Source organism: Lonchura striata, chromosome Z (genome assembly GCF_050655825.1).
Source record: "Lonchura striata isolate lonStrDom1 chromosome Z, ASM5065582v1, whole genome shotgun sequence".
NCBI lineage: Eukaryota > Metazoa > Chordata > Aves > Passeriformes > Estrildidae > Lonchura > Lonchura striata.
In genome coordinates this window covers 63524130-63545734 of record NC_140740.1, presented here as the reverse complement: position 1 = coordinate 63545734, position 21605 = coordinate 63524130, and the positions used below count along the sequence as shown (strand labels likewise).

Below are 21605 nucleotides of genomic sequence, written 5' to 3'. Positions count from 1 at the left end.
AGCAGCTGAAAGTGCAATCTGATTATGAATCTTTTAGATTACCAAAATAATTAATATACTTGTAAATCAGAATTTTTAATTTAAGTTTTATATAAATTCCTAACTGATTTCTGGATTTTGATAGGTACATTATTTTAATGAGATGTTTGGCGTGTGGGAACCTTTGCTTGAACCATTAGAAGTTGAGAAGACTGACTTATTTAAGCCATGGACTCTTGAAATCAAGGTATAGTTTACAAAGCTGATCTCAATTATCATATTATGATACCTTAAAAAAACCCAAATGCTCTCTACCTTTCATTTCTGAGACTAACCTAACAATTTTGTTCCTTCTTGATGGTTACTGAGAGTTTTTCCCAAATAGTAAATGAAACCACTTCTTATACAAGGATAGATCCAGATACACAGATCTGTTAAATATTGTCTTTCAAGTGGCAAAATTTTATTTTAGTTGCATGAGGTAATCATAACAGCTTTATATCAGTTTGTCCTATTAGGCCATATGCTAATGATGCATTCAGTGACTTCAGAAAGACAAGACACTGGTCTTGTTCCACAGTGGTATGTGTAGCAAAATTGTATTAGAAAAACTAATAGCTGTTGAGTGGCACAAAGAGTACTGTGAGAGTTACCACTTAATTTTCATCTTTCATGGAAATAGTCTAGATTCTGGTCTCGAACTACATAAAGTGTCATTCATTATAGGATGGGACTTAACTTTTATTTTTCCTCCTTTTATCTTAACTGTTTCATTTCATTGTTTCCTGCCTTTCTTCAAAACTGTTCAAGTACTTTTAGGGGTTGCTCAGAACTGAAGGGGTTGCTCAGAACTGAAGACCCATCCTTTTCCTAGTTATCAAAAACTTTCTACAGTGATAGCCTCAGAAGGGTAAAGACTTTGGACTAAGATACTGCAGTTAAAAAACGCTATTAGAAATACCCCTGACACTTTTCCAGAAAGGTACATGACATACAGGAGAGAGAAGGTATTGAGTCAAAGTTCATGTCTTTTCACCCCAGTATGAAATAAAATATTTGGAAATACATAATTTCTAGAAGTGTTGAAGGCTAGAGAAATGTATTCCATCAGGGTTTTAATTTTTTTTTTTCTTTCAATGAAATGAAAACAAAATAGGTATTTGATTTGGAAACATAAAGACTAAATTTGGAGACTGTGTTAACACTAGGAAGTCCATTATGTGTAACATTTTACACAGTGTTACTAAAGAGATTAAGATTAATGTTATCACACAGAATTTACTGGATATGTTAGTATGTATTTTCTTTACTTTGAAATAATCATAAATTTAGTTACTGGAATTTCATTGACTTCCTGAATATATTTAGACTCTTATTTTCTCCCCTTTGGTTTTTATTTGAAAATAAAAATGTAAACAACAAAAAAGGAAAACTCAAGACATAGAAATGGGAAAGGGAGACACAGAAAATCTGGAGGTTAAACATTCTTCTACAGAATGAGTGGTCAGATAAGAATTCTTTAACCATCTCCTTTCAGATGAAGAAGGCTAAAAAAGCACTGTTTGAATCAGATGAGGAGGAAGAGGAGAACTACAAAGTTCCAGAATATAAAACAGTAATAAATGTTTCCTCAAAAGACCAGCTTAACATTACACTGTCCAAGCTAGGACTGCAAATGCTGAGTAACTTGGGCACGGTAAGAAAGATTTCTTAACTATGTGGTGTTAGAGTTGCTAGATGAATACTTGCAGAGATCATCTTGGTGAAGTCTTACTCAGTATGTTCATGTTTTGTTTTGATTCTTTGCTTTCTAGGCATTTGCTGAAGCAGCTAGTCAAACTTCAGACATCTTCAAAAAAGATCGAGCACCATTTTTAATAATAAATTCTTTAGGAGTTCCCATCACGGTTTCACCTAGTGATTCCTTTAGTGTCCTTAATGTTGAATTTGGAGCAAAAATATTTCATTTAGAAGACAAAGCAAGTTTAAATATGGATTTTGTCAGAAGTAGAAATGAGAGTGACCAGTTCACAGCAATGACAACACTGAGTAGCAAGAGATTTTACATTCAGATATGTAAGTTCTGGAGTTCATACATCTTCCATTTTTGTAAATATTTATCATCCTTGATACAGCATCTTGTACAGGACAGTGAATGTTGGAGGACAACATAGCATGAAAGGAGTGTCTCTTTGAATTCTAGATGCACATCAGTATTTGAAATCCTGCTTTACCTTTACAGCTTAAAGTTATATATATCATACTTCTTAATTTTTACAGCATAGATTTTCTACTGTGACAAATTATTTATGTAATAATATTTATTGAGTCATATATTTGTTTGCATTTATATGTTATTGCAGGATTCAGCTGCTCAGAATAATTTTTGTTTTAAAATTGAGTTCTGTGTACATGTGTGTTTACAGAAGTTATTCTTAAGAGGGGTGTTTTTTAAAAAAGATTGTTTTAAATAACTTTAAGCCACCATTTAAGGCTAAATTTTAAATATATCTATTTTTAATGGTGTGGTTTTTTTTAAATTTAGATTGATTTATTGTAGCAATTGGCAGTTTTTCAAACTTGACCATACGATGAATTGTTTCTACAGTATAATACCATATGTATTCCTTGTTAATTTAATACCATATATACCTTGTTAATGAGCTGTTACATCTTGTAAACATTTCCTGTGAGACATTTTATTTGCAATAACAAAACCCACTTAAATATTTGAGTGATGGATTCATTTACTCTTTTTTTGTGGCAAGAAAGAATCTTTGCTGTTTCCTTAGTAACACTGCAAGAGCAGCGTATTAAGAGTGCTGATTGTACTTTTTCACCATTGGATGTTTTTTTTTATTAGATTGAATGATGTAGAAAATTCTACTGAATGCACATTTTTGTCTTTCTACTCTTTCTTTATGCTCCTTTTGAGTGTTTCATGTCTCATCTTGTAAATTTTAGGTCCTCATAATCATTCTGCTGTGGAAAAGATTCCTTTGACTAAAGTGGGTCGATGTATTTACAAAGTGAGACACAAGGAATCAGGTGTTGAAAGGTCCATCGTCAGTCAAATTGACACTGTTGAAGGAAGCAAGATGATAACTATACGTTCCCCTATTCAGGTCATTATATATTCATACATAAAAAAATTAAATGTATTAAAGTGATCCTGTAGTCTTTAAACAAACAGTGAAAAATGTACTTTAAAACTTACCTGAATGGTCCATACAGCATTGCTTTGTGTTTGATTTTTCAAGAATAAAAAGCATTTTCAAAGTGACAGACGGGTTGGATGCTGACAGATGTCAGTTAGACTTTGACTGTATTAACTAATACTGGCTGTAATTTTTGTCTTGAACTATTTACTTTGTATGAAGTGATCAAACTTCTTTTAATCTTACCTTTATTCCACGAGTTATCCTTCAGTCAGGTTATTTCATTTTCTTCATCCTGTACTATTGATAGGTTATTTTTAAATTTAGTAGTGTCAGTTGAAAAGTGAGACCTTTGAGTATATGTCTTTTGATTGCATAGTATTCTTAATAGACATTATATGGTTTATATCTACAGGGATGAATTAGATATTACAGTTCTATGGAGATAGTGTTCTTGTTAAATTTCAGTTGCTCTTTTTCACTTCAAAGTGGTTTATGACTTGATTAATAACAAAAACTTGTATTTTGTTATTTTCTAAATTATTTTTTTTTCTAGGAACTAATTAATGCCATTAAATTAATAATGAAATAGATAAAAACGTGTGTGGGAAAGATAACTACATGCCCTGGAATGGACATTAATGATTTAACCTGAAACTTCTGACTTCCCTTACACTTCCACTATATGGATTTTTGAACCTTGTATATATTATAATTTTAGGAGACCACTGTTTGGAAAGTTACCATATAGTTGAGATTTACTTGTCTTTGGTTTTTCAAAGTCTTGTGTTTCTCCTTGAAAAGTGTTTTACAGTTAAAATATTAATTTAATAAATAAAATACAGCATTAAACTGCTCAACCAGATCATTTAAAAAGATTTGATGTTTTAGATTCAGTTCTTCTGAAGTACTGCCTTTGAATGGTGTAGGGGTAAGATGAAAAACAAGATTTCTCATTCTTGCTTTTCTAAGCTCAGAATACTTTGTCTTTACAGTTTTTCCTAATATGTGTTGCTGGATTTTTATTTTATATAGATAAGGAATCACTTTGCAATCCCATTTAATGTTTTTGAAGAAGGAAGATGTTTAGGGACTGCTTCACCAGCAAATGAATTCAACATCCCATTTTCCTCTTACAGGTACTTAATTGTCTTTTTCTTTTATTGTAGAATATATTTATACATTTTTGATTATTGTATCTATACAATTATGATAAAAAAATTGTTTATCCTTGCTACCTAATGCTGAAATGACATAGTGCTGTCGTTGTTAGGTAGGATCTTCTCAGGGCATGTAGTCTGAGTTAATCAGAGTGCTATTTCATTGTTAGATTGGAAGTATTTTGAAATCCATTTTTATGAACAAGTTAAATTTGCTAAAATTGAAATCTGAGCTCAGGTACTTTTTAAACACAGTGATTGTAATTCACATGGTACACTTCCTAGTGGGTGATGTTTGGTCAATTAGCACAGCTTTTTTGTTTTTTATGAAAAGGCTGCTTCTGATTTTTTGATTATGAAGTAAAAGATTAAAAGCTATATATTTAAACTCTATCAGAGATATAGAAAAAACTCATCAGCCTTAGAAAAACTTGGCATGTAGCATAACTATGCTATTATCACAGTTAAGATAATAACAAAACTGCAATGAGTTTGAATATAAATTTTACATGAACTGTAACCAAGTTGTAGGTAGGTAGGTTTGCTTTGATGGATTTTTTATGGTTGCAGAGACTTTAGAGACTTTTCCCTTCTGTTTTCTCCCAAGCACTCTCCTCATTTTTTACAGTGAAAGCTTTTTATCTCCTTCATTACTTGAGTAATGTTGTACTGTAGATTCATGAATTCATTGATATTTCTAATGATTTGTATAAGATTTAGTGGTGTTCTGATTCATTGCACAGATGAGTTCCACTAGGCAGTCAGGAAATGTATTAAAACAAAAAAAATCTTCATTCAGGAGAAGCTGTATTAAATTAAAGCCATTACCTTATAAAAGCCATGGCTGTAAATAATGCATGAACTAACTTGGTGCTTTATGTGAGTGAAGAAAAGGGCATTTTCTGCACATTTGTTTTAGGAGTAAGTTGTTGATCTGGACCTTAAGCTTGGAAAAGGAACAGAGCAGCACTTATAAGGAAATTTAGTAGTCTTTATGTAAGAATCTTCAATAACTCTTCCTTTGTAAGGGAAGCATGTGGAGATATGGAACAAAAAACCACTGCTATTAAAATAGTAAGAAATTTTAGGATCTAATACATAATTTGATTCCTCTTTTAATCAAGATAAAGGCAGGCAATGAACTACTGCTAAAAATCTTCCTAAATATAAATAATATTAAAATGTCCCTGTTGCATAGTACTTTTTTATAATTGAAACATTCAGTCGCATGTTAAGTGTCTAAAAATGTTTTCATTTACAGATCCATGCTGAGTTTGCAACCGCTAGCCAATGAAAATGGAGTGGGTGGAGAATATGATGTGTGTGAAGGAATTACTTTTGATGAAATTATGAAAAATGTTGACAGTTTATTACAAAGGAAATGCCAATCTGTGAGGTCAACTAACCACTCACTTATCATCAATATTGTTCCTGTAAAAGATGCATTGACAACTTCATTAGATGCAGAAGATGAATGGGATTTTCCATATGTTGTTCATTTATGGCCTTCTGTTCTTCTCCGCAATCTTCTTCCTTACCAAATAACTTATTCTGTAGAGGTAATTGTATAATGCTTGAATTTTAGTGATGTTTTCCACTTAAAATGTGAAATGAAGATTAGAGCAAAGGGGTTATGATGGGAGTATTTGTGAAGCAAGTTCACAGATCTTATAAGGGCAAGTCTTACATAAAGTCTGTATTTTCAGAATTGAAATATCACAGAATGTGAAATGTAGTGTTATTAAGCCATACTTTAGATATATATGCAAAATAAAACTTAACACTGTACAAGTTGGGCCCTAGAAGAGTCAGTTGCTCAAGTGCAAATTCAGAATAATTAAATAGTGCAGCTTTTTCTGTGAAGACTTCCTCAGGTGGATCACCCTATATTAACATTTTATGTGCAGTCACTGACTTTCAATAGTAGCATGCTTTTAATAAATTCTCACAGGCCTGCCTTTTTGCCAGGTTTTGGCTTGAATTGTAGCCTACTGCCAAACTTCAAATTCTTTCCAGATGAAATTAAACAATTAGGTACACTTTGACTGTTAATAGGCATTCTTTCCAGTGCCAGGTGAGAGACAGTCTTAAGTAAAATACCTAAAACATGCAGTATAGACATTGATTCCTTAGCACTGTATGTTTCATTCTATGGATCTGGTATAATTGTGTCCGACTCCTTATTGATGTCAGTTAGGATAATACAAATACCATTGGGAGACATATTTTTTTTTTCAGATGATCTTAATATTTATTATTTGAACTCAAATAGTAGAATCTAAAACTTAATCACAAATAAACAGTTACTAGGACTGGAGATTGTGGCTTATACCAAATGTATGGAAGTAACAGGCTCTGTATATATTTTACAAATTTAAATTTACTGAAGAAAATACTGTGTTGAGGAAATTTGTCATGTAAGAATATTTGTTTGTGTGAATTAGGTGACTGATGGGCTTTTTGATGTTGAATATAGATGACCATGCATTAAGGTTCTCTTTGCAAAATATTGTTTTAAGGTAGATGTTTAGGAAAGTAGCATATTTAAATAGCACAAAAGATATTTTAAAATTGTACCTAAGTAGCTTGTATCTTAATTTTTAGAGCTAGCTAAAAGATAAAAGTTGGTAAGAATTTTGTGTGTGATTCATGTAGATGTATCCTGTTTGATGTCGTCTTGTCTTTTTAAGGGGAATGGGAACAAATATGACACTCTCCAAGAAGGATGTTCTGCCCAGATTCATAATGCAGTCTTGGACCAAACAAAACTAGATTTGCAGTTGCTTAACTATCTTGATCAAGACTGGAGAAGCGAGTACCATATAAAAAGCAATCTGCCTGATATCACCTTCACAACATTTCACTGTGTCACAGAGCTGGATAAGACTGAGCTGGATATTGCTGTTCACGTGACCTACACAACTGGGCAGATGATCATAGAAATTCACAGTCCCTACTGGATGGTGAATAAAACTGGTCGAATGCTACAATACAAAGCGGATGGTATTCACCGCAAGCATCCTCCAGATTACAAAAAGCCCCTCCTTTTTTCTTTCCAGCCTAAAAACTTCCTTCAAAATAACAAGGTATTGTATTTTGCAAACCTGACAGCTCTGTACTCCCTTATGTTGCTGTATGAAAGCATTTTTGCACTTTAAAATGTTTTTACTCTATCCTGTGCTTTGTAAAGGGCATGAAACCTATAATATCTCTGTCTAGAGACAGTGCTCTAAATAAGTGTGTGGTCATATTTGCTTGAGATAGGAAATTTACATTATCAGAGGTGTTTTCAAGGAAGAGATCTTCACTTTGAAAGAAGTTAACTGAGAAATTGTTAGAAATTGTTTTCTAAATAAAACAAATTCCTTTTACATTTACTGCATCAACAAAGGTTCTTATTCCAAGTAAGACATAGAAACTGTAGGAAATGTAGGAAACTGTAGGAAATGTAAAGCTGCGGTACTGAACAGTGAGTGCTACTTGAAAAATTAATACTTGCAGTGGTGGTTGGTAGATTGGTTCTGAGTATATAGAATACTAAGGTTAAGTTCACCATTTGAGTTTCCTGAGTTATTTCATGGTGAATGTTACTGAGGGATGAATGATATAAAAGAGATTACAAGAGTGCATTGATTTTCCTTTGAAATTTTAATTACGATGATTTTTAAAGAATCCTTATCTGATTTTAAAGAACCCTTATCCTTCCTCTTTAATGTCTATACTTACAATAGTTATTCCACATGGGTTATAACTAAGCATGGTAGAAAATACATTTATTAGGTGGTACTGGCAGTTGCTATGTCTTGATCTTTTAATTGAAACACAAGTATTTCCATTTATCTTTATGCTTACTTTATAGCTATAATTTTAAATGTTTTCAATGACTTGTAAATTGAAAATAAATTCAGGGTGCTTCTTCATAGGTGCAGCTTCGGGTAACTGACAGTGAACTGTCTGATCCGTTTTCACTGGACACTGTTGGAAGTCATGGTTCTGTGAGATGCAAGAGTCATAAAAAGGAATATCAAGTGAGTTAAATTTATCTTTCAAATTAATTATTTTCAGGAGATACAAATGGGGTTTAAAAAGTGTACTTTAAATAATGTCTTTCTGTTCACAGGTTGGTGTCACCATAAACAATAGCAGTTTCAATATTACTAGAATTGTAACCTTCACTCCATTTTTTATGATTTCAAATAGAAGTAAATATACTTTGGAAGTAGCCGAAGAGGGCAAGGAAAAGTGGATTCCCATTGTTTTGCAACAGGTAAACTTACAATGAAACCTATCCCAAGTTGTGTCACTAAGGGAAAAAAAACTGGTTTGAACACTCTGATGGAAAACGTGAGCTGTATGTCGTGTTCCATGACAATGCCTGACTATGTCATGCTTTTTCAATAAACAGTCTGTGTCCTTTACCATTCCTCAGTGTTGCATTAGGACATACTGTAAAGCTGGTTTACATTGTAATTGGAATTTTTTATTCTGTCATGTTGTATCATAAATAACATGAGAAAAATACCTTTACTATATTATATTATTACTGTATTAGCTCTCTGCAGTGGCACTGAAGTTTCTGTTCAGTTAAGCAGTGGTTTGTGGTAGAATATTTTGGTTGACCTGGTATGTATAAAGCCACTTTGGTATGGGAGAAATTCCCTCATATGGTTCAGTTCAGAGTGATCCACATGGTTCTTCTGGATCTAGTTGCACTTCTGCTAGTAAGTGCTCAATGCATGCTTCCTAGAAAGGGATCCCCGGCCTTCAGGCCAAGTGGTGTGAAAACGGGATTAGGGCTTTCGTCTGTGCTGCCGAGACTGTTGCTGCTGGGCGTGCATCTTGGTGGTTTGCACTGCAGTATCACACAATTATGTTTTTTATGTGTGTTGGGACTTGGGGCATCATGCCTTCCTGCAGGGCATGTAGGAGAAGCAGTGCTTGTTTGGGGTAGTGTTGGAGGTTTCTTAAAGCTGTAAGTGATCTGTAGTGCCTTCTGGGAAGAGTGAAATATTTCACCTCCCCCTCCCCTTCCTCCTCTTCCTCCCCCTCCCCCTTCTGACAAGAGCATTATTCAAAACAGTTTAGCCTAAAAAATAGTGTGGTTGAAGGCCCGGTTGATTTCCTTTAGAATCCTAGAAGTACAGGATTGTTAGACTTGGAAAAGATTTCTTAAGATAAAGTATCAAGTCCACCCACAAACCTGGCACTACCATAAGTAAATCACCACAAAAATAAATACCCAAATGCTGCATTCACAAATTTTTTGAACACTTCCATTGATGGTGATTCCACCACTTCCCTGAGTAGTCTATTCTAATGCCAGACTTCCCCTTTAGTGAAGAAATTTTTCCTCACAGCCACTTTAAATGTCTCCTGGTGCCATCTGAGGCTGTTTCCTTTGGTCCTGATGCTTGGAGACCAGCTCCCACTTTGCCACATCCTGCTTTCAGGCAAGTTGTAGAGAGTGATAAGGTGGCCTCTGTGCCTCCTTTTCTCCAGACTGAACAATCTGAGCTCCCTCAGCCACTCCTCCTAGGACTTGCACTGCAGACCTTCAGCAGTGTTGTCGCCATTCTTAAGACACACTCCAGCACCTCAATATCAACATTTGTAAATACTCCGAGTGGTTGCTAAAAATGTTTGCAAACCAAATTGCAAAAGTTAAAAGAATATGGTCAGTCAGATTCCTAACCAGATCTGTTACTTTTCTGGTACCTGCAGTATATGCTCCTTAGCTGTGTATATTATCTTTAATGATGCAGTCATTAAAGATATGCCATTTAAATAGCAGTTTATTTCTGCTGTTTATTTACTGAAATGGATATGTTGTTCCATTGTGATTTTTCTTAAGTGTGCATAAAGGTTTAAATCCTTAGATGTTGAAGTCACTACAGTTTCCCATTATGCTCATCATTTTCAAAGTAAGATTCTTTGCTTTTACTCAACTGGACTGTTTGACATATGCCTGCTTCTTTGTTCTATGTCCTAATATTCTTATGTTCCTCTAAACCAAGCTTTTTTGCTTGGCCTTACATAGTTTTTGAGTTCTTTACATGTATGATTCCTCCTCTAGTTTATTGATGAAGGTCTGAAATGACTACATCATTATAGTAGTGTATGTGTAGTAGTATGGGCAACTTCATATCTAATTTTTTACTTTTAGGAAATATGTTCAGATGGTATTACTTCTCATTTTGTGGTGTATATTTGATATATCTTGGCTATTAGAATAAGCTAAAATATTTACAAAAAGTTCTGCAATTTCTATAAGAACTACTCAAAGGTAGTTTTGATAGTTGAAATACATCCTGCGTATATCATCCCTAGGTTTCCTATGTTGGCCGTTTTATTTGTATGCCTACAGGATTTTCTAGTTTGTTCCACAAATGTCAGTGTTTCTTAGGTGATTCATAATTGTATTGATTAATCTTAGCCTTATTTCAGTAATAAAGTATCCAAGGAAGACTTGTGGATCTTAGGATCACTCCTAAAAACTTTTAAAAGGGTAGATATGGCAGTTTGCCAAATAGATACCGGTCAACAAATGAATCTGTATCCTCTTCTAAAGCCTGTTTTCACATTGTGTCAGTATTTTCCCCTTTGAGAGGCAGTCTCTAAAAATCCATGTTGTGACAACTTGGTCTGCCAGGGTTGTTCTTCTGTCATTCAGTTGCCTAATCCAATATCCAATATTCTTCTAAATGTAAGTAGTATCAAGCATCTGTTGGTCTCTCTTTGGTCTGTCTCTGTTTTTAATCCAGAACAATTTCCAGGAGCAAGTTTACAAGTGATTCTGTTGCTGACGTGGACAGCTCTGCTATTCTGCTAGTCTAGATTTTTTTTAAAATAATGCCTGTAATTTTTTTTAGTATTTCCCACATAACTCTCTTACATTAGGTTGATCTTCAAAAAAATTGAGCAGCTTACTGAAGTGTTAATGCATATTTTGGCTTGCCCCTTTCTCCCACTATTCTATTTTTTGTTATTTTAAGTTAAGTGGAGGCTTTCCTGCTGATTATTTCTTAATTCAGTCTTCTTTTTACTGACAGATAACTTTTCTTTTTAGGAAAGAAAGCAATTCTAATGTAGAACTAATCTCTGAGACATCTTCCCTTCCTATCTTTCCATGTGGAAAGTAGTAAATATATCAGAAACCTTAATCACTATTTCTAGAAAAATCAATTGTTCTTCAAAGATTGCAGTAGACTTTATTGGACAGTGATGAGTGTGCAGTGGTTTGCTAAGGACAGTCCTTTTAATTATGTGTAGTGCAAGGCAGTTGATCAACGAATATCCTTAGAGGAAGAAGACATTGCTGAAGACTATTCATAAGACCAGTGCTAAATATAAATTGAAGATACCACTGTGGAAGCAAAATTGTTGTATAGATATAACATCTGGTGAAGCACTTAGCAAGTGTGTGGTAAAAGGCTTGAAAATGACATCATTATGTGGCACAATCTTTGGCTAAAGTGTACTACAAAAATTTTTCAGTTCCCTGTAGTTGATTCTGTAATGTCTTATTTGGCCAATCTTTTTTATTTACTTTGTTTGGATTTTAAACTTCCATTTGCTATTGACTAATTCTCCTTGAAATTCCTCTGGGTTCCATTAATTCCATGTTGAGACTCACATGCTGTGTTTTATTATAGTTTGCAGCGCAGTTTAAGTTTCCTTTGTCTGTGGGATACATGTTGATGTAAATTATGCTTTCAATCTTACTGTTTAACTATATTTTTTTCCTTTGTCTTCCTGCTTCCTGTGGTGTGAGAAACAATGGGAAAGGGAACTTAGTGGCATGGTAAGTTGGTGAACTAGTCTTCACCACTGAAGAATTAATTACAGGATTCAGATGCAATGAAATAGGGACATCTCATTTATTAAACTATGTTAGAGAAAAATGGTTCTAAAATTTTGGATTCTGCATGTCAACAGTTTGAAATACAGGAAAGATAGTCTATCTAAAAAGACTTAGGCTGTACTATTAGTCTTAGCTTTTTCTTGTGGCAGGAGTCAGAGGCTTTTTACTAGTTACAATTACAACTTTTGTCTTCTCCGTCTCCTGGTTGTCTCCATTTAGCAAGTAAACTATTGAAGAGAGTTTGCCTTTGAGATTTTTAAATCCATAATTGTTAGGATTTCGACTATGAAGGTAAATAGCAGGATGTGCTCTCTGATTTAGCTGCCTGATGCTCCATACTATGTGTTTTATACTCACATACATATGTGTAGATACAAAACACTTTAAAAAGGACTGCTAGTATCTGATGTCCTGTGTACTCAAGTTGTTCTGGTGTGGCATTTATGCTAATATCCCATTTTGTTATTCATTCTCAGTGTAAAATTGATTTGAAATTTATACTTTTTTTGGAAAAAGGTCTGCTAATGGAAGAGCAATTTCATCTTTTTTATTTTACCAAGCTTGGAATTTCTAATGTTGTAGTTATTTTATACTCTGGATTTTATGTACTTTATCAGTTTTAAATTTACTTCTTTGAAGTCTTACTGTGTCCATTTTAGCTCCTTAACTCCTCATTTTCTTCACTGTACTCAGAATTATTTCTTGACTTCCTTTCAATTTACTGTATCCAGGTAAGTGATAAGTTTCAGGGTTTTTTTAATAGGTTTCTGATCCTAATTGATACACTTTTGGACAGACTTTATTAGATGAATTATGGGCTAATGTGAATGGCATTTAAAGCCTGATTTGTATTCTCACTTTGAAATTTCTGATTTTTCTTTTCTAGTGCATTCCCTTTTGGCCTGAAAATGATGCCAACAAACTGCTTGTTAGAGTTGAAAATTCTGATCTCCCTCCAAAGAAGATAAATTTTGATCAGCAAGAAAACTGTCTTTTACTGCATTTAGACAATAAGGTAACATATTGCCTTCCATGTTTACATGTTAGATAAAACAGCATAAATCACTTTTTAATTTCATTCTCAAAGCTTTGTTTTCCCATCAACCATCAACTATTGCAGAACCTTAGCTGAGGTAAAGATTATGTTTATGCAAATACATTCTCATGCTCTCTCTTTTGTGTGTGTGTACAAACAGATGTAAGTAGGTATTCTGTTTTAAGTGTTTCTCTGGGGAGCAATTTTACAGGAGATAAAATACAGATTGTTTTGCAAGTATTCTTTGTGAGAAGTATTAATATTAGTTCTAAAGGAACACTGAGTAACTTTGATTTCACTAAATTTTCTTTTATGTTGCTGATAGTCTCATTTATCAGTAGTTTTTAAGTAGTTGAGTGGTTTTTGTGGTATAATGTTCTTGAGGGCATGAATGTGTATGCTTGTAATAAGGAAGGTTACTCTACTACCAGTCTAACTTTTCACGGTACAGAACTCCTGCATAGTTCTAATTATGAATTGTAATGCCTACTACCTAGTATTTAGATCAAGGAAGTATTTTGCAGCTAGTTTTACTACATGATAGTTTTATCTTATGATGAGAGGAAAAGGTCTTCAAAATATTTAAATTACATATGCTTTGCTGGAAATCCATTCCACTGTTACTTACTTTATAATTTTTACAACTGATAGCTTGGAGGAATTGCAGTGGATGTTAATCTGACTGAACATTCTACGGTGATTACCTTTTCTAATTACCATGATGGTGCAGCTCCATTTCTGTTGATAAATCATACCAAAGAGGAGATTATTGAGTATGGACAAAGGTATGTATGAGGAGGTTTAGTGTGGATGTTTGCATGGAGACATATGAACTTTAGTTTTGTATATTGTAAGCATACATTCTCTAAAGAAGCCTGTTTTGAGGAAATGGCTGTCAAATTTTGTCAGAGCACGCAAAAATCTCTTGCTTGGTAAATTGAAGACAGTGAATTGTTAGCAATGTTACATAGTGCTAGGTAGTTTTACAAGTGAGCTGCTTTATGGTATCTTTTTTATATGAATTTTGTGGCTTTGTGACATCTACATTCCTGGTGGGGGGCAAAGGATGTGCTTTTCTGGAACTGTGCAGGTTCTGACTGTGCAAAACAAGTAACAGAGAAAATTTAGCTGAAGGAATGGGTTCAAGTTATGTGAGATAGGGGATGAGAGGTAATTACACTAATTTTGCCAAGCCAAGACAAAACTAAGTTAATTTTAACAAATAATAATTTTCTGCAGTGAGTGAATATTTACTTCTGCACCTGCATACAGTTTATGTTGTTCTCTACCTGTAATGTTTTGTAATGCTTTGTCACTGTATGCAGATACCATGCAAAGCTCAGAAGTGTGTACCTGCAGCATTCTTGAATTATTTCTTTTTAAAAACCAAACAGCCTACTCTTCTCTCCTTTTAGTCAGTCAGAGCAGTGTTGTTTAAATATTTTTACTTGGAAGGTGAAAGAATTGTTAGTTAAATCCTGTTTGCTTCTTGTTTAAGTGCCTCACCACTTCAGGTCTGATCAAAAGTTAAAGCATGTTATTAAGGCTATTGTCCAAGTCAAGGGCTTGGGGCACCTCCTGCTTCTCAAGAAAACCTGTTCCAGTGTCTTTAAAGAAAATCTTCCTAACATTCAGTCTAAACCTCCCCTGGCACAGCATGGATGCAATGCAATGGTTGAAATCACTGGATCCCAGCAAGCAGAAATCAGCATCTCTCCACTTTCTCTCCCTGGGTAGCCTCTTTCAGAGAACGGTAGAAGACAATTCTGCAAGTTTTTGACTATATGTGAGGGGGAATGGAGTTTAAAGCACGTCTGTCTAAAAATGTTGATCACAAAGGGAGAAGCAAATGAGTATATAAAATCCACTGTACATACTTTATTTTTAAAGTATATGTATGTATATTAAAGTATGAACTCTCATTCTTATTGCTGTTCTTAGAATGTTTTTGTGCATGTTTTTTAATGCATAATGTTATGTTTGTTCTGTTCTCATTACTTGAAAATGTTATTAGTGTTCTTCTTGAAATGCTAGAATGCAAAGGTCATTGACACAAAATATTAATTTACATTTGAATTTAAAATTACTTTGTTCTAGCTCCCTCAGTGAATTGGAAGACTGCCTTCAGCCAAATAAGGCAGTATTGTATACCTGGGCAGATCCAACAGGATCTAAGAAATTAAAATGGAGATGTGGAAATAGAACTGAGGAAATTGCTGCAAAAGAGGTATATTTTTAAATCAAAATCTTCTTTTAATGGTGCCTAATTTTATATGTCCATTCATCAGTGTATGCATGAAATTTCACATTTAATGAGCACGATCAGCAGTCTCATATATGAGTTCCTAACACTTTGTTTGTCAGTGCTTGTTCAAATAAGCAGTCTGCAGTTGAAAAGTGTCAGTGTGTGTGTGGTGAGAGGCTGTCATAAAACTTTGTAATTACTTTTTCCTGTACCATTTAAAAAAAAAAAAAATCTTCCATTGTTGTGTTGCTAAGACTCTGGCTTGGTTTGGTTTTTTTGGTGTTTTTTGGTGTGGTTTTTTTTTTGTTTTGTTTTGTTTTGGGGTTGTTTTTTTGTTTTTTTCTTTTTTTTGTGTGTGTGAAGTAGAATGATTAATAGAGTTGTAAAAACTTTTCCTCTCATTTGCAGGACAAAATGGAAGTACTCAGTGTGGATTCTAGAAAAGTGGTCTATTTAATGTCATTTTATGAAGGTTTGCAGCGTATTGTCCTTTTCACTGAAGATGAGAATGTATTTAAATTGACATATGAAAGTGTAAAAGCAGAACTAGCAGAACAAGAAATTATTCTGTCTTTGCAAGATGTTGGAATTTCATTGGTTAATAATTATACAAAACAAGAGGTGTCCTACATTGGAATTACAAGGTAATTTACTTTGTGTGCAACGGTCTAAAATGTTTAGCTTCAGGTATTTTCACTCTTTGAATTTCATTTTGGCTTGTGCTGAAAGAGCAAATAGAGGTCTGGGTTAATAATGTTTAAATCTTTTCACTTTATTTTGCTGCTGCCAAGAGAAATGCTTTCACTGTATTTTGTACTAATGAATATGCTAACTGTATTTAGATGTACATAGTTTTGGTACATGTATTTGTAACTCTGGCAGACTTCCCAATACACTCGACAGAAAATATTTCCTGTCTACATAGTTTGAGAAGTGATAATAGAGTTTTAAGGCGCATGGTCTGCAAATAGTTTGTGTCCGTGGGTTTTGTTATCTTCCCTGCAGAAACAGCTGAATTCTGTGTTGGCAATTTTGATGCAAAAGCTTGTAGGTCTCCTTAGTTTTGGTTGATTAATTATGGTGATCCAGGGCTCTACTGCTTGTGTTTCCTACTATAATTATACATTTCAGAGGGAAGCAGAAAAGAAATTATGTAATGCTTTGGAAATGTGTGCTACCATATATTTGAACATGGGCTCTTTGGAATAATAGTGGGACACTGGAATATAATTGCCATAATCCACACACTTCTTTTTATTCAGTTATGAGGTTGACAGAATGAGAGTTATTTTTTCTTGATTAATTCTTTGCACTTTACTGAAAAAAAAACCAAGTGTGAACTTCTCATAAACATAGGCCACACAATCATATCCATCATTTACTAAGAAAATTCCAGTACTTGCCCTCATCTGAGAAGCTATGCTCTGATATTTAGGCTGTGGAAACACTCTATTAAAAGTGACAATTGATTCACAAGATTCACAATAGTATTGAGATTTCACTAAATTGTTTTTTCTTTGAAAGCAGTCATCCATAGTCGTTAGTCTAGCGGTGCTTAGTTTTGTTTTCTTGTCAAACCTTGATAAGATGTCAGATTTCTTGAAAGTGGATGGCAGTACTGTTGAATTTGGCTTCACTTTTTTTTAGGAGCAGGAAAAAAACCTACAAAACCCAAAAACAAGACCAAAAAAGGTGGAAAGAAAAAAAAAAGTGGGGGGTGGGAAACTCTGAGCAATCAAAATAGTACTCCTTTTTGTAGTTGTATTGAACTTCAGGTTACCTTTTTTTTCCTGTCGTTGATGTGTCTCAACACCGACACAGATATAGCTAAAAGAGGTTAGGTGGCTGTTTGGAAAGCTACATATTTGTAGACTAGAGAGTAACTTGTGGAAAGAAGTACCTTCTACCTGCCTGATAATGTTGGTTTATGTCCTATTTTTGTGCTTTGACTATAAGGTGAAATCAGGCACAGAGCTTTTCACAGAAGCAGTGGAAAAAAGTCTAATGCCCTTTAAGGTTGTTTAATTATTTGCATTAATAAAACTGAGAAACAGAAGAAAGGATAACATTTAAAAAAAATCAAACAAGAAACAAACCCAAAACTCCCACCTTGAAATCATTAGAAGAAACATGTAAAACTAAACCACCTCTTGATTTTAGATGGAAAGACTAAATGAACATGCTTATCAAAAATAAGATGCAGTGCAGAAGGCACTTTATCTTGACTTGAGCTTTTCAATATGTAGTAAATTTAAAATGCCAAAATAAATGCAGGACTATAAGCAGAAAACTATATTGAGATTGTAGGACAATGGATGGCAGTACAGCTTCTTTGATAGAGCTTCCTTAGTATCACTACATACTCATCTTCATCAAAGTGGGAAGTTAAACAGACTTGTTAACTACATTTTTCCATCGTAATTGAGAGGCTGGCTTCTGCTTAGTTCCAAGAAGGCAGTGCATGATTTAGGTTGCTTCTGTTTGCTACAGTAGTGCTTTATGTTGTGGTTTCTCATTCCCTAGTTACAACATATTAGAAGTCACACTAAAATAGTTATGTTCTTGAAAACTTGTTTTCAAAAAGCTAATCCTTCTCTTTTGGTTTTTTGTTTTGTTTTCAAAGTTCTGATGTGGTGTGGGAGACAAAACCCAAGAAGAAGTCAAGATGGAGACCAATGAGTGTTAAGCAAATTGATAAATTAGAACAAGAATTCAGAGATTACAGCGAGCTAAGTCCTTCAGAAAATAAGATTATTGAGTTGGAATCAAATGTTTTGGTAATACTGATAGTTCTCTATTACTTATATGAATGCACAAGAAAAAAGATAATATATGAATTTTGCTGTCTTTGATAAAACTTATGGTAGAATTTGAGATTCTTGATTTACCTACTCCATTTGCAAACACTTCTTTGTCCCTGTATTAAAATGCAAGAAAAATTCCACAAACTTGATATATTGCTACAGACTTTTTGTTGTTAGTGCCTGACTTTGAAATTGAGGTGTAACGTTTTTGGAGGTGTAACGTTGAAGTGTAACATTGTAGTATGAAATAGCATAAAATTACAGTGAGGAAGGTTTGCATTTGTTTCATATATTATACCAGCAAATATGTTAGTTTGGGGTTGATTTGTTTCTTTTAGCCTGAAATCCTGCTGTGGAATGATTTAGCTGTCATTCAACTACATAAAATTGAAAAAGAAATTTCAGAAATTATTCTGCAATGTAGAAGCAGATATGCTCCAAATGCTCGGTGCTTGTGTATGGATGATTCTAGACACTCATTAGAAATGAGGAAAATAACTGCTGTAGGAAAATAAACACTGGATAGATAAATGATCCAATGTTTATGTCAGTGATAGTCCATTACACTGTTCAGCTTTTCTTCTAGATAGCTATGTGGTAAATGATGGTAACACCCAAATAATACACTATTTTGTGGTTTTATTTCTATTTTTAGTTTATGGCAAAAATGTAAAAAATTTAAAAATTTATTTGCTTTAAATAGAGGAAAATTATGATATCTAACTTAAAAGGTGCAGAACTTTTACCGCTGAGCTTTACAGTATTGGTGAAAAGGGTAAATTTTTAAGTATATTATATGAAGCAGGATTTTAAAACACTTGGCATACTAAATTTTCTTTAATAATAATACACTAGGTATGTTTAACTCCTAATGGAATGAACATGACAATTCAACAGCCAAATGAGATTCCTATCAGAAGAAATTATCTGCCAGCTTTAAAAGTAGAATACAGTTCCTCTGCACATCAGAAGTCTTTCAGAATTCAAATTTACAGGATACAAGTGAGTGATGTCAAAAAGTAGTTGTTATTTATTCTGAAGGAACAGCTTTATGGAAACTTGGGTTCATTTATAGAATTGTTTGGATATCTCATGTTTTCAATTTAATTGTGATCATAGTCTTTTACATCAGTGCTTCTCAGTCTTTGAAAATACTACTTAAGTGCTTCTTGGAAACAAAGGAAGACAAATATGACTCTTCAGAAAAAAATATTTGGCATTCATCTTACTTGCTTTTTCTTGGAGCATTTCTGTATAACAAGCAAAAAGAAGTGTTATGCTCAGTATTTTAAGAACAAATCCTTTGCAGAACTTTTGTGGATCATTTATTATTAGTAATTTAAATAAGCTTTTCTAAATTTTTTGAATTTGATTATTAGAGTTTAAAAATAGATATATTTTAAGTACAGTAGTAGTGGCTTTTTTCTGCTTTTGGATTGGTGGAAGGCCGCAGGTAAAGATCATATTTCTAGAATTTGCCCTGGTTTTAAAATATTTCACTATTGAAAAGCTAATGTGCTGCACCTTGTCCTGTCCTTACCCCTACTAGATACAAAACCAGATTCCTGGAGCCATATTTCCCTTTGTGTTCTATCCTATTAAACCTCCAAAGTCCATCACCTTGGATTCAGGTTTGTTCTAGTTTAACATAATCCTACCTTTTAAAACAAAAGATAACTTAACTTGTACTGAAGTTAATAATTTTATCAGATTTATCACTTTTATCAGGTGAAGTCTGCATGAGCTTTCTGATTATGGATAATACAAATAATAATGGTAGAAGTAAGGAAACAGTTACCTCTGCAAAGAAGATATTCAGAACACTGTTTCAACAGTTAACAATTAACAGAAAAAAAGAAAATGTCTTCTATTTGTCATTATCATACCTTTTAAGAGAATATTTTTGGTACATTACTTAATTGATTGTGGAGAACATACGACGTGAAAGTTACATGATAAACTTAAAAGGAGTTTTTAGTTCAGACCATCACTAAAATTTAATGCTGACTAATTCATGAGAAGACTTGTCTGTTCATAAGATAAATTTTGTTGATTTTGATGATAGTGAATCTGTTGCACTGTTTCTGTGCTACTTACATTTGGAGTTTTGGGGAAGTGAGGATTAACTTGTCATCTTTAGCCTTCCACTATTTCCCTACTGCTCTAGCATCATGCAGTGCATAATCTAGTAATTTATGTGAAGTAATCTTAACTACTAAGAATAGAAAGGTGCCTAAGCTCATAGTTGTTACGGGAGGCTTATAAGGTCTCCAGATGTCAAATTATATTTTGTATGGTTTTTGGGTAGCTTTCTGCATTACTTGGAGCATAGCACTCAATGTTGCTACACTAAGTGGTGAATTGGAATCTTTCATTAATTCTTTCACACCAAAGTCACTTGAAAAACCTAAGTAATATCAAAAGGGACTCTGGATTGAGACAAAGAATACCGCTTGCAATTTTGTTTGGAAGCTAGTGGGATTGTCAGTTGTTCATTCTGAATATGACTGGTTTTAAGCTACAGTGCATGAATCTACAGAATTAATTTTTGTTTAGTTTACATTTTTGTATCAGCCATTGGAAAATCTTATTCCATTAATAAAGAAATTACCTAAATGTAATATTATATCAATATTAATTTGCTTTTAAATGAAAATGGTGCATTTTCAGTTAAACAGCATCTTCATGTTTCATTTCATCCTTGTCTTCCTATTACTTTCTGTTCCTGCTCTTTTCCCTGTCTTAGTTGTTTGCCAGTCATATCCATTATGTAATCCTGTTGTACAGGATTGAGAAAACCCTGAATGTATATGACATTTACATAGGAAAACTTAGGAAGTTGTGTATATCATGAAGCAATCTGTGCTGATCTCTTTTTATTTGACAACTTCATAGCACCAAAACCATTTACTGATGTCAGTATTGTCATGAGAACTGCAGGACACTCACAAATATCTCATATTAAGTAAGTATTTTGACATGTTGCATCTCTATTGCTATTGGGTATGTTTAATCAAGCTTTAAAATTAAAATTATTACATAATGAAAAGTAATTTTGACACAAACTCAGTCTTGGAAACTCAGAGCATTTTAACAGAGATGAAAGCTCAGTGTCCTTTATTATCCACATAACTGAAGAGTAAAGACAGGATTTTTAGATGTCTTTTTAATGCATATTTTTAGTCATCTTTATTTAGAAAAAAAATCTATGTATAGTGGTGCTATATGCAGTGTTAAATGCTGCTATATTTTAAAATTGTTTTGGTTATTTTGAAATGTGTTTATCTTACACCTAAGTGGGAAGTCTTCTTTTCATCAGCAATGATGAATCCCTCAAAAAAACCACAAACAAATAAAAAAAA

General features: G+C 33.5%; 1 protein-coding gene across 7 annotated transcripts in view; it reads left to right on the top strand.

Moving 5' to 3' along the window:
• The window catches only part of VPS13A (vacuolar protein sorting 13 homolog A), a 109437-nt gene that overhangs the window by 61334 nt on the left and 26498 nt on the right, over positions 1–21605 (top strand). For 4 of the 7 annotated variants that reach the window (XM_085566299.1, XM_085566302.1, XM_085566300.1 and 1 more), the window contains 18 exons: positions 125–226; positions 1517–1675; positions 1794–2055; positions 2944–3104; positions 4173–4276; positions 5559–5856; positions 6988–7383; positions 8221–8325; positions 8418–8564; positions 12060–12098; positions 13045–13173; positions 13846–13979; positions 15292–15421; positions 15848–16083; positions 18063–18216; positions 19099–19245; positions 19793–19874; positions 21139–21208. In XM_085566299.1, the coding sequence (XP_085422425.1) occupies positions 125–226; positions 1517–1675; positions 1794–2055; positions 2944–3104; positions 4173–4276; positions 5559–5856; positions 6988–7383; positions 8221–8325; positions 8418–8564; positions 12060–12098; positions 13045–13173; positions 13846–13979; positions 15292–15421; positions 15848–16083; positions 18063–18216; positions 19099–19245; positions 19793–19874; positions 21139–21208 (2855 nt within the window). The remainder of the gene's footprint in view (positions 1–124; positions 227–1516; positions 1676–1793; positions 2056–2943; positions 3105–4172; positions 4277–5558; positions 5857–6987; positions 7384–8220; positions 8326–8417; positions 8565–12059; positions 12099–13044; positions 13174–13845; positions 13980–15291; positions 15422–15847; positions 16084–18062; positions 18217–19098; positions 19246–19792; positions 19875–21138; positions 21209–21605) is intronic. The other 3 variants (XM_021530522.4, XM_021530525.4, XM_085566303.1) reach the window with 2 other exon arrangements.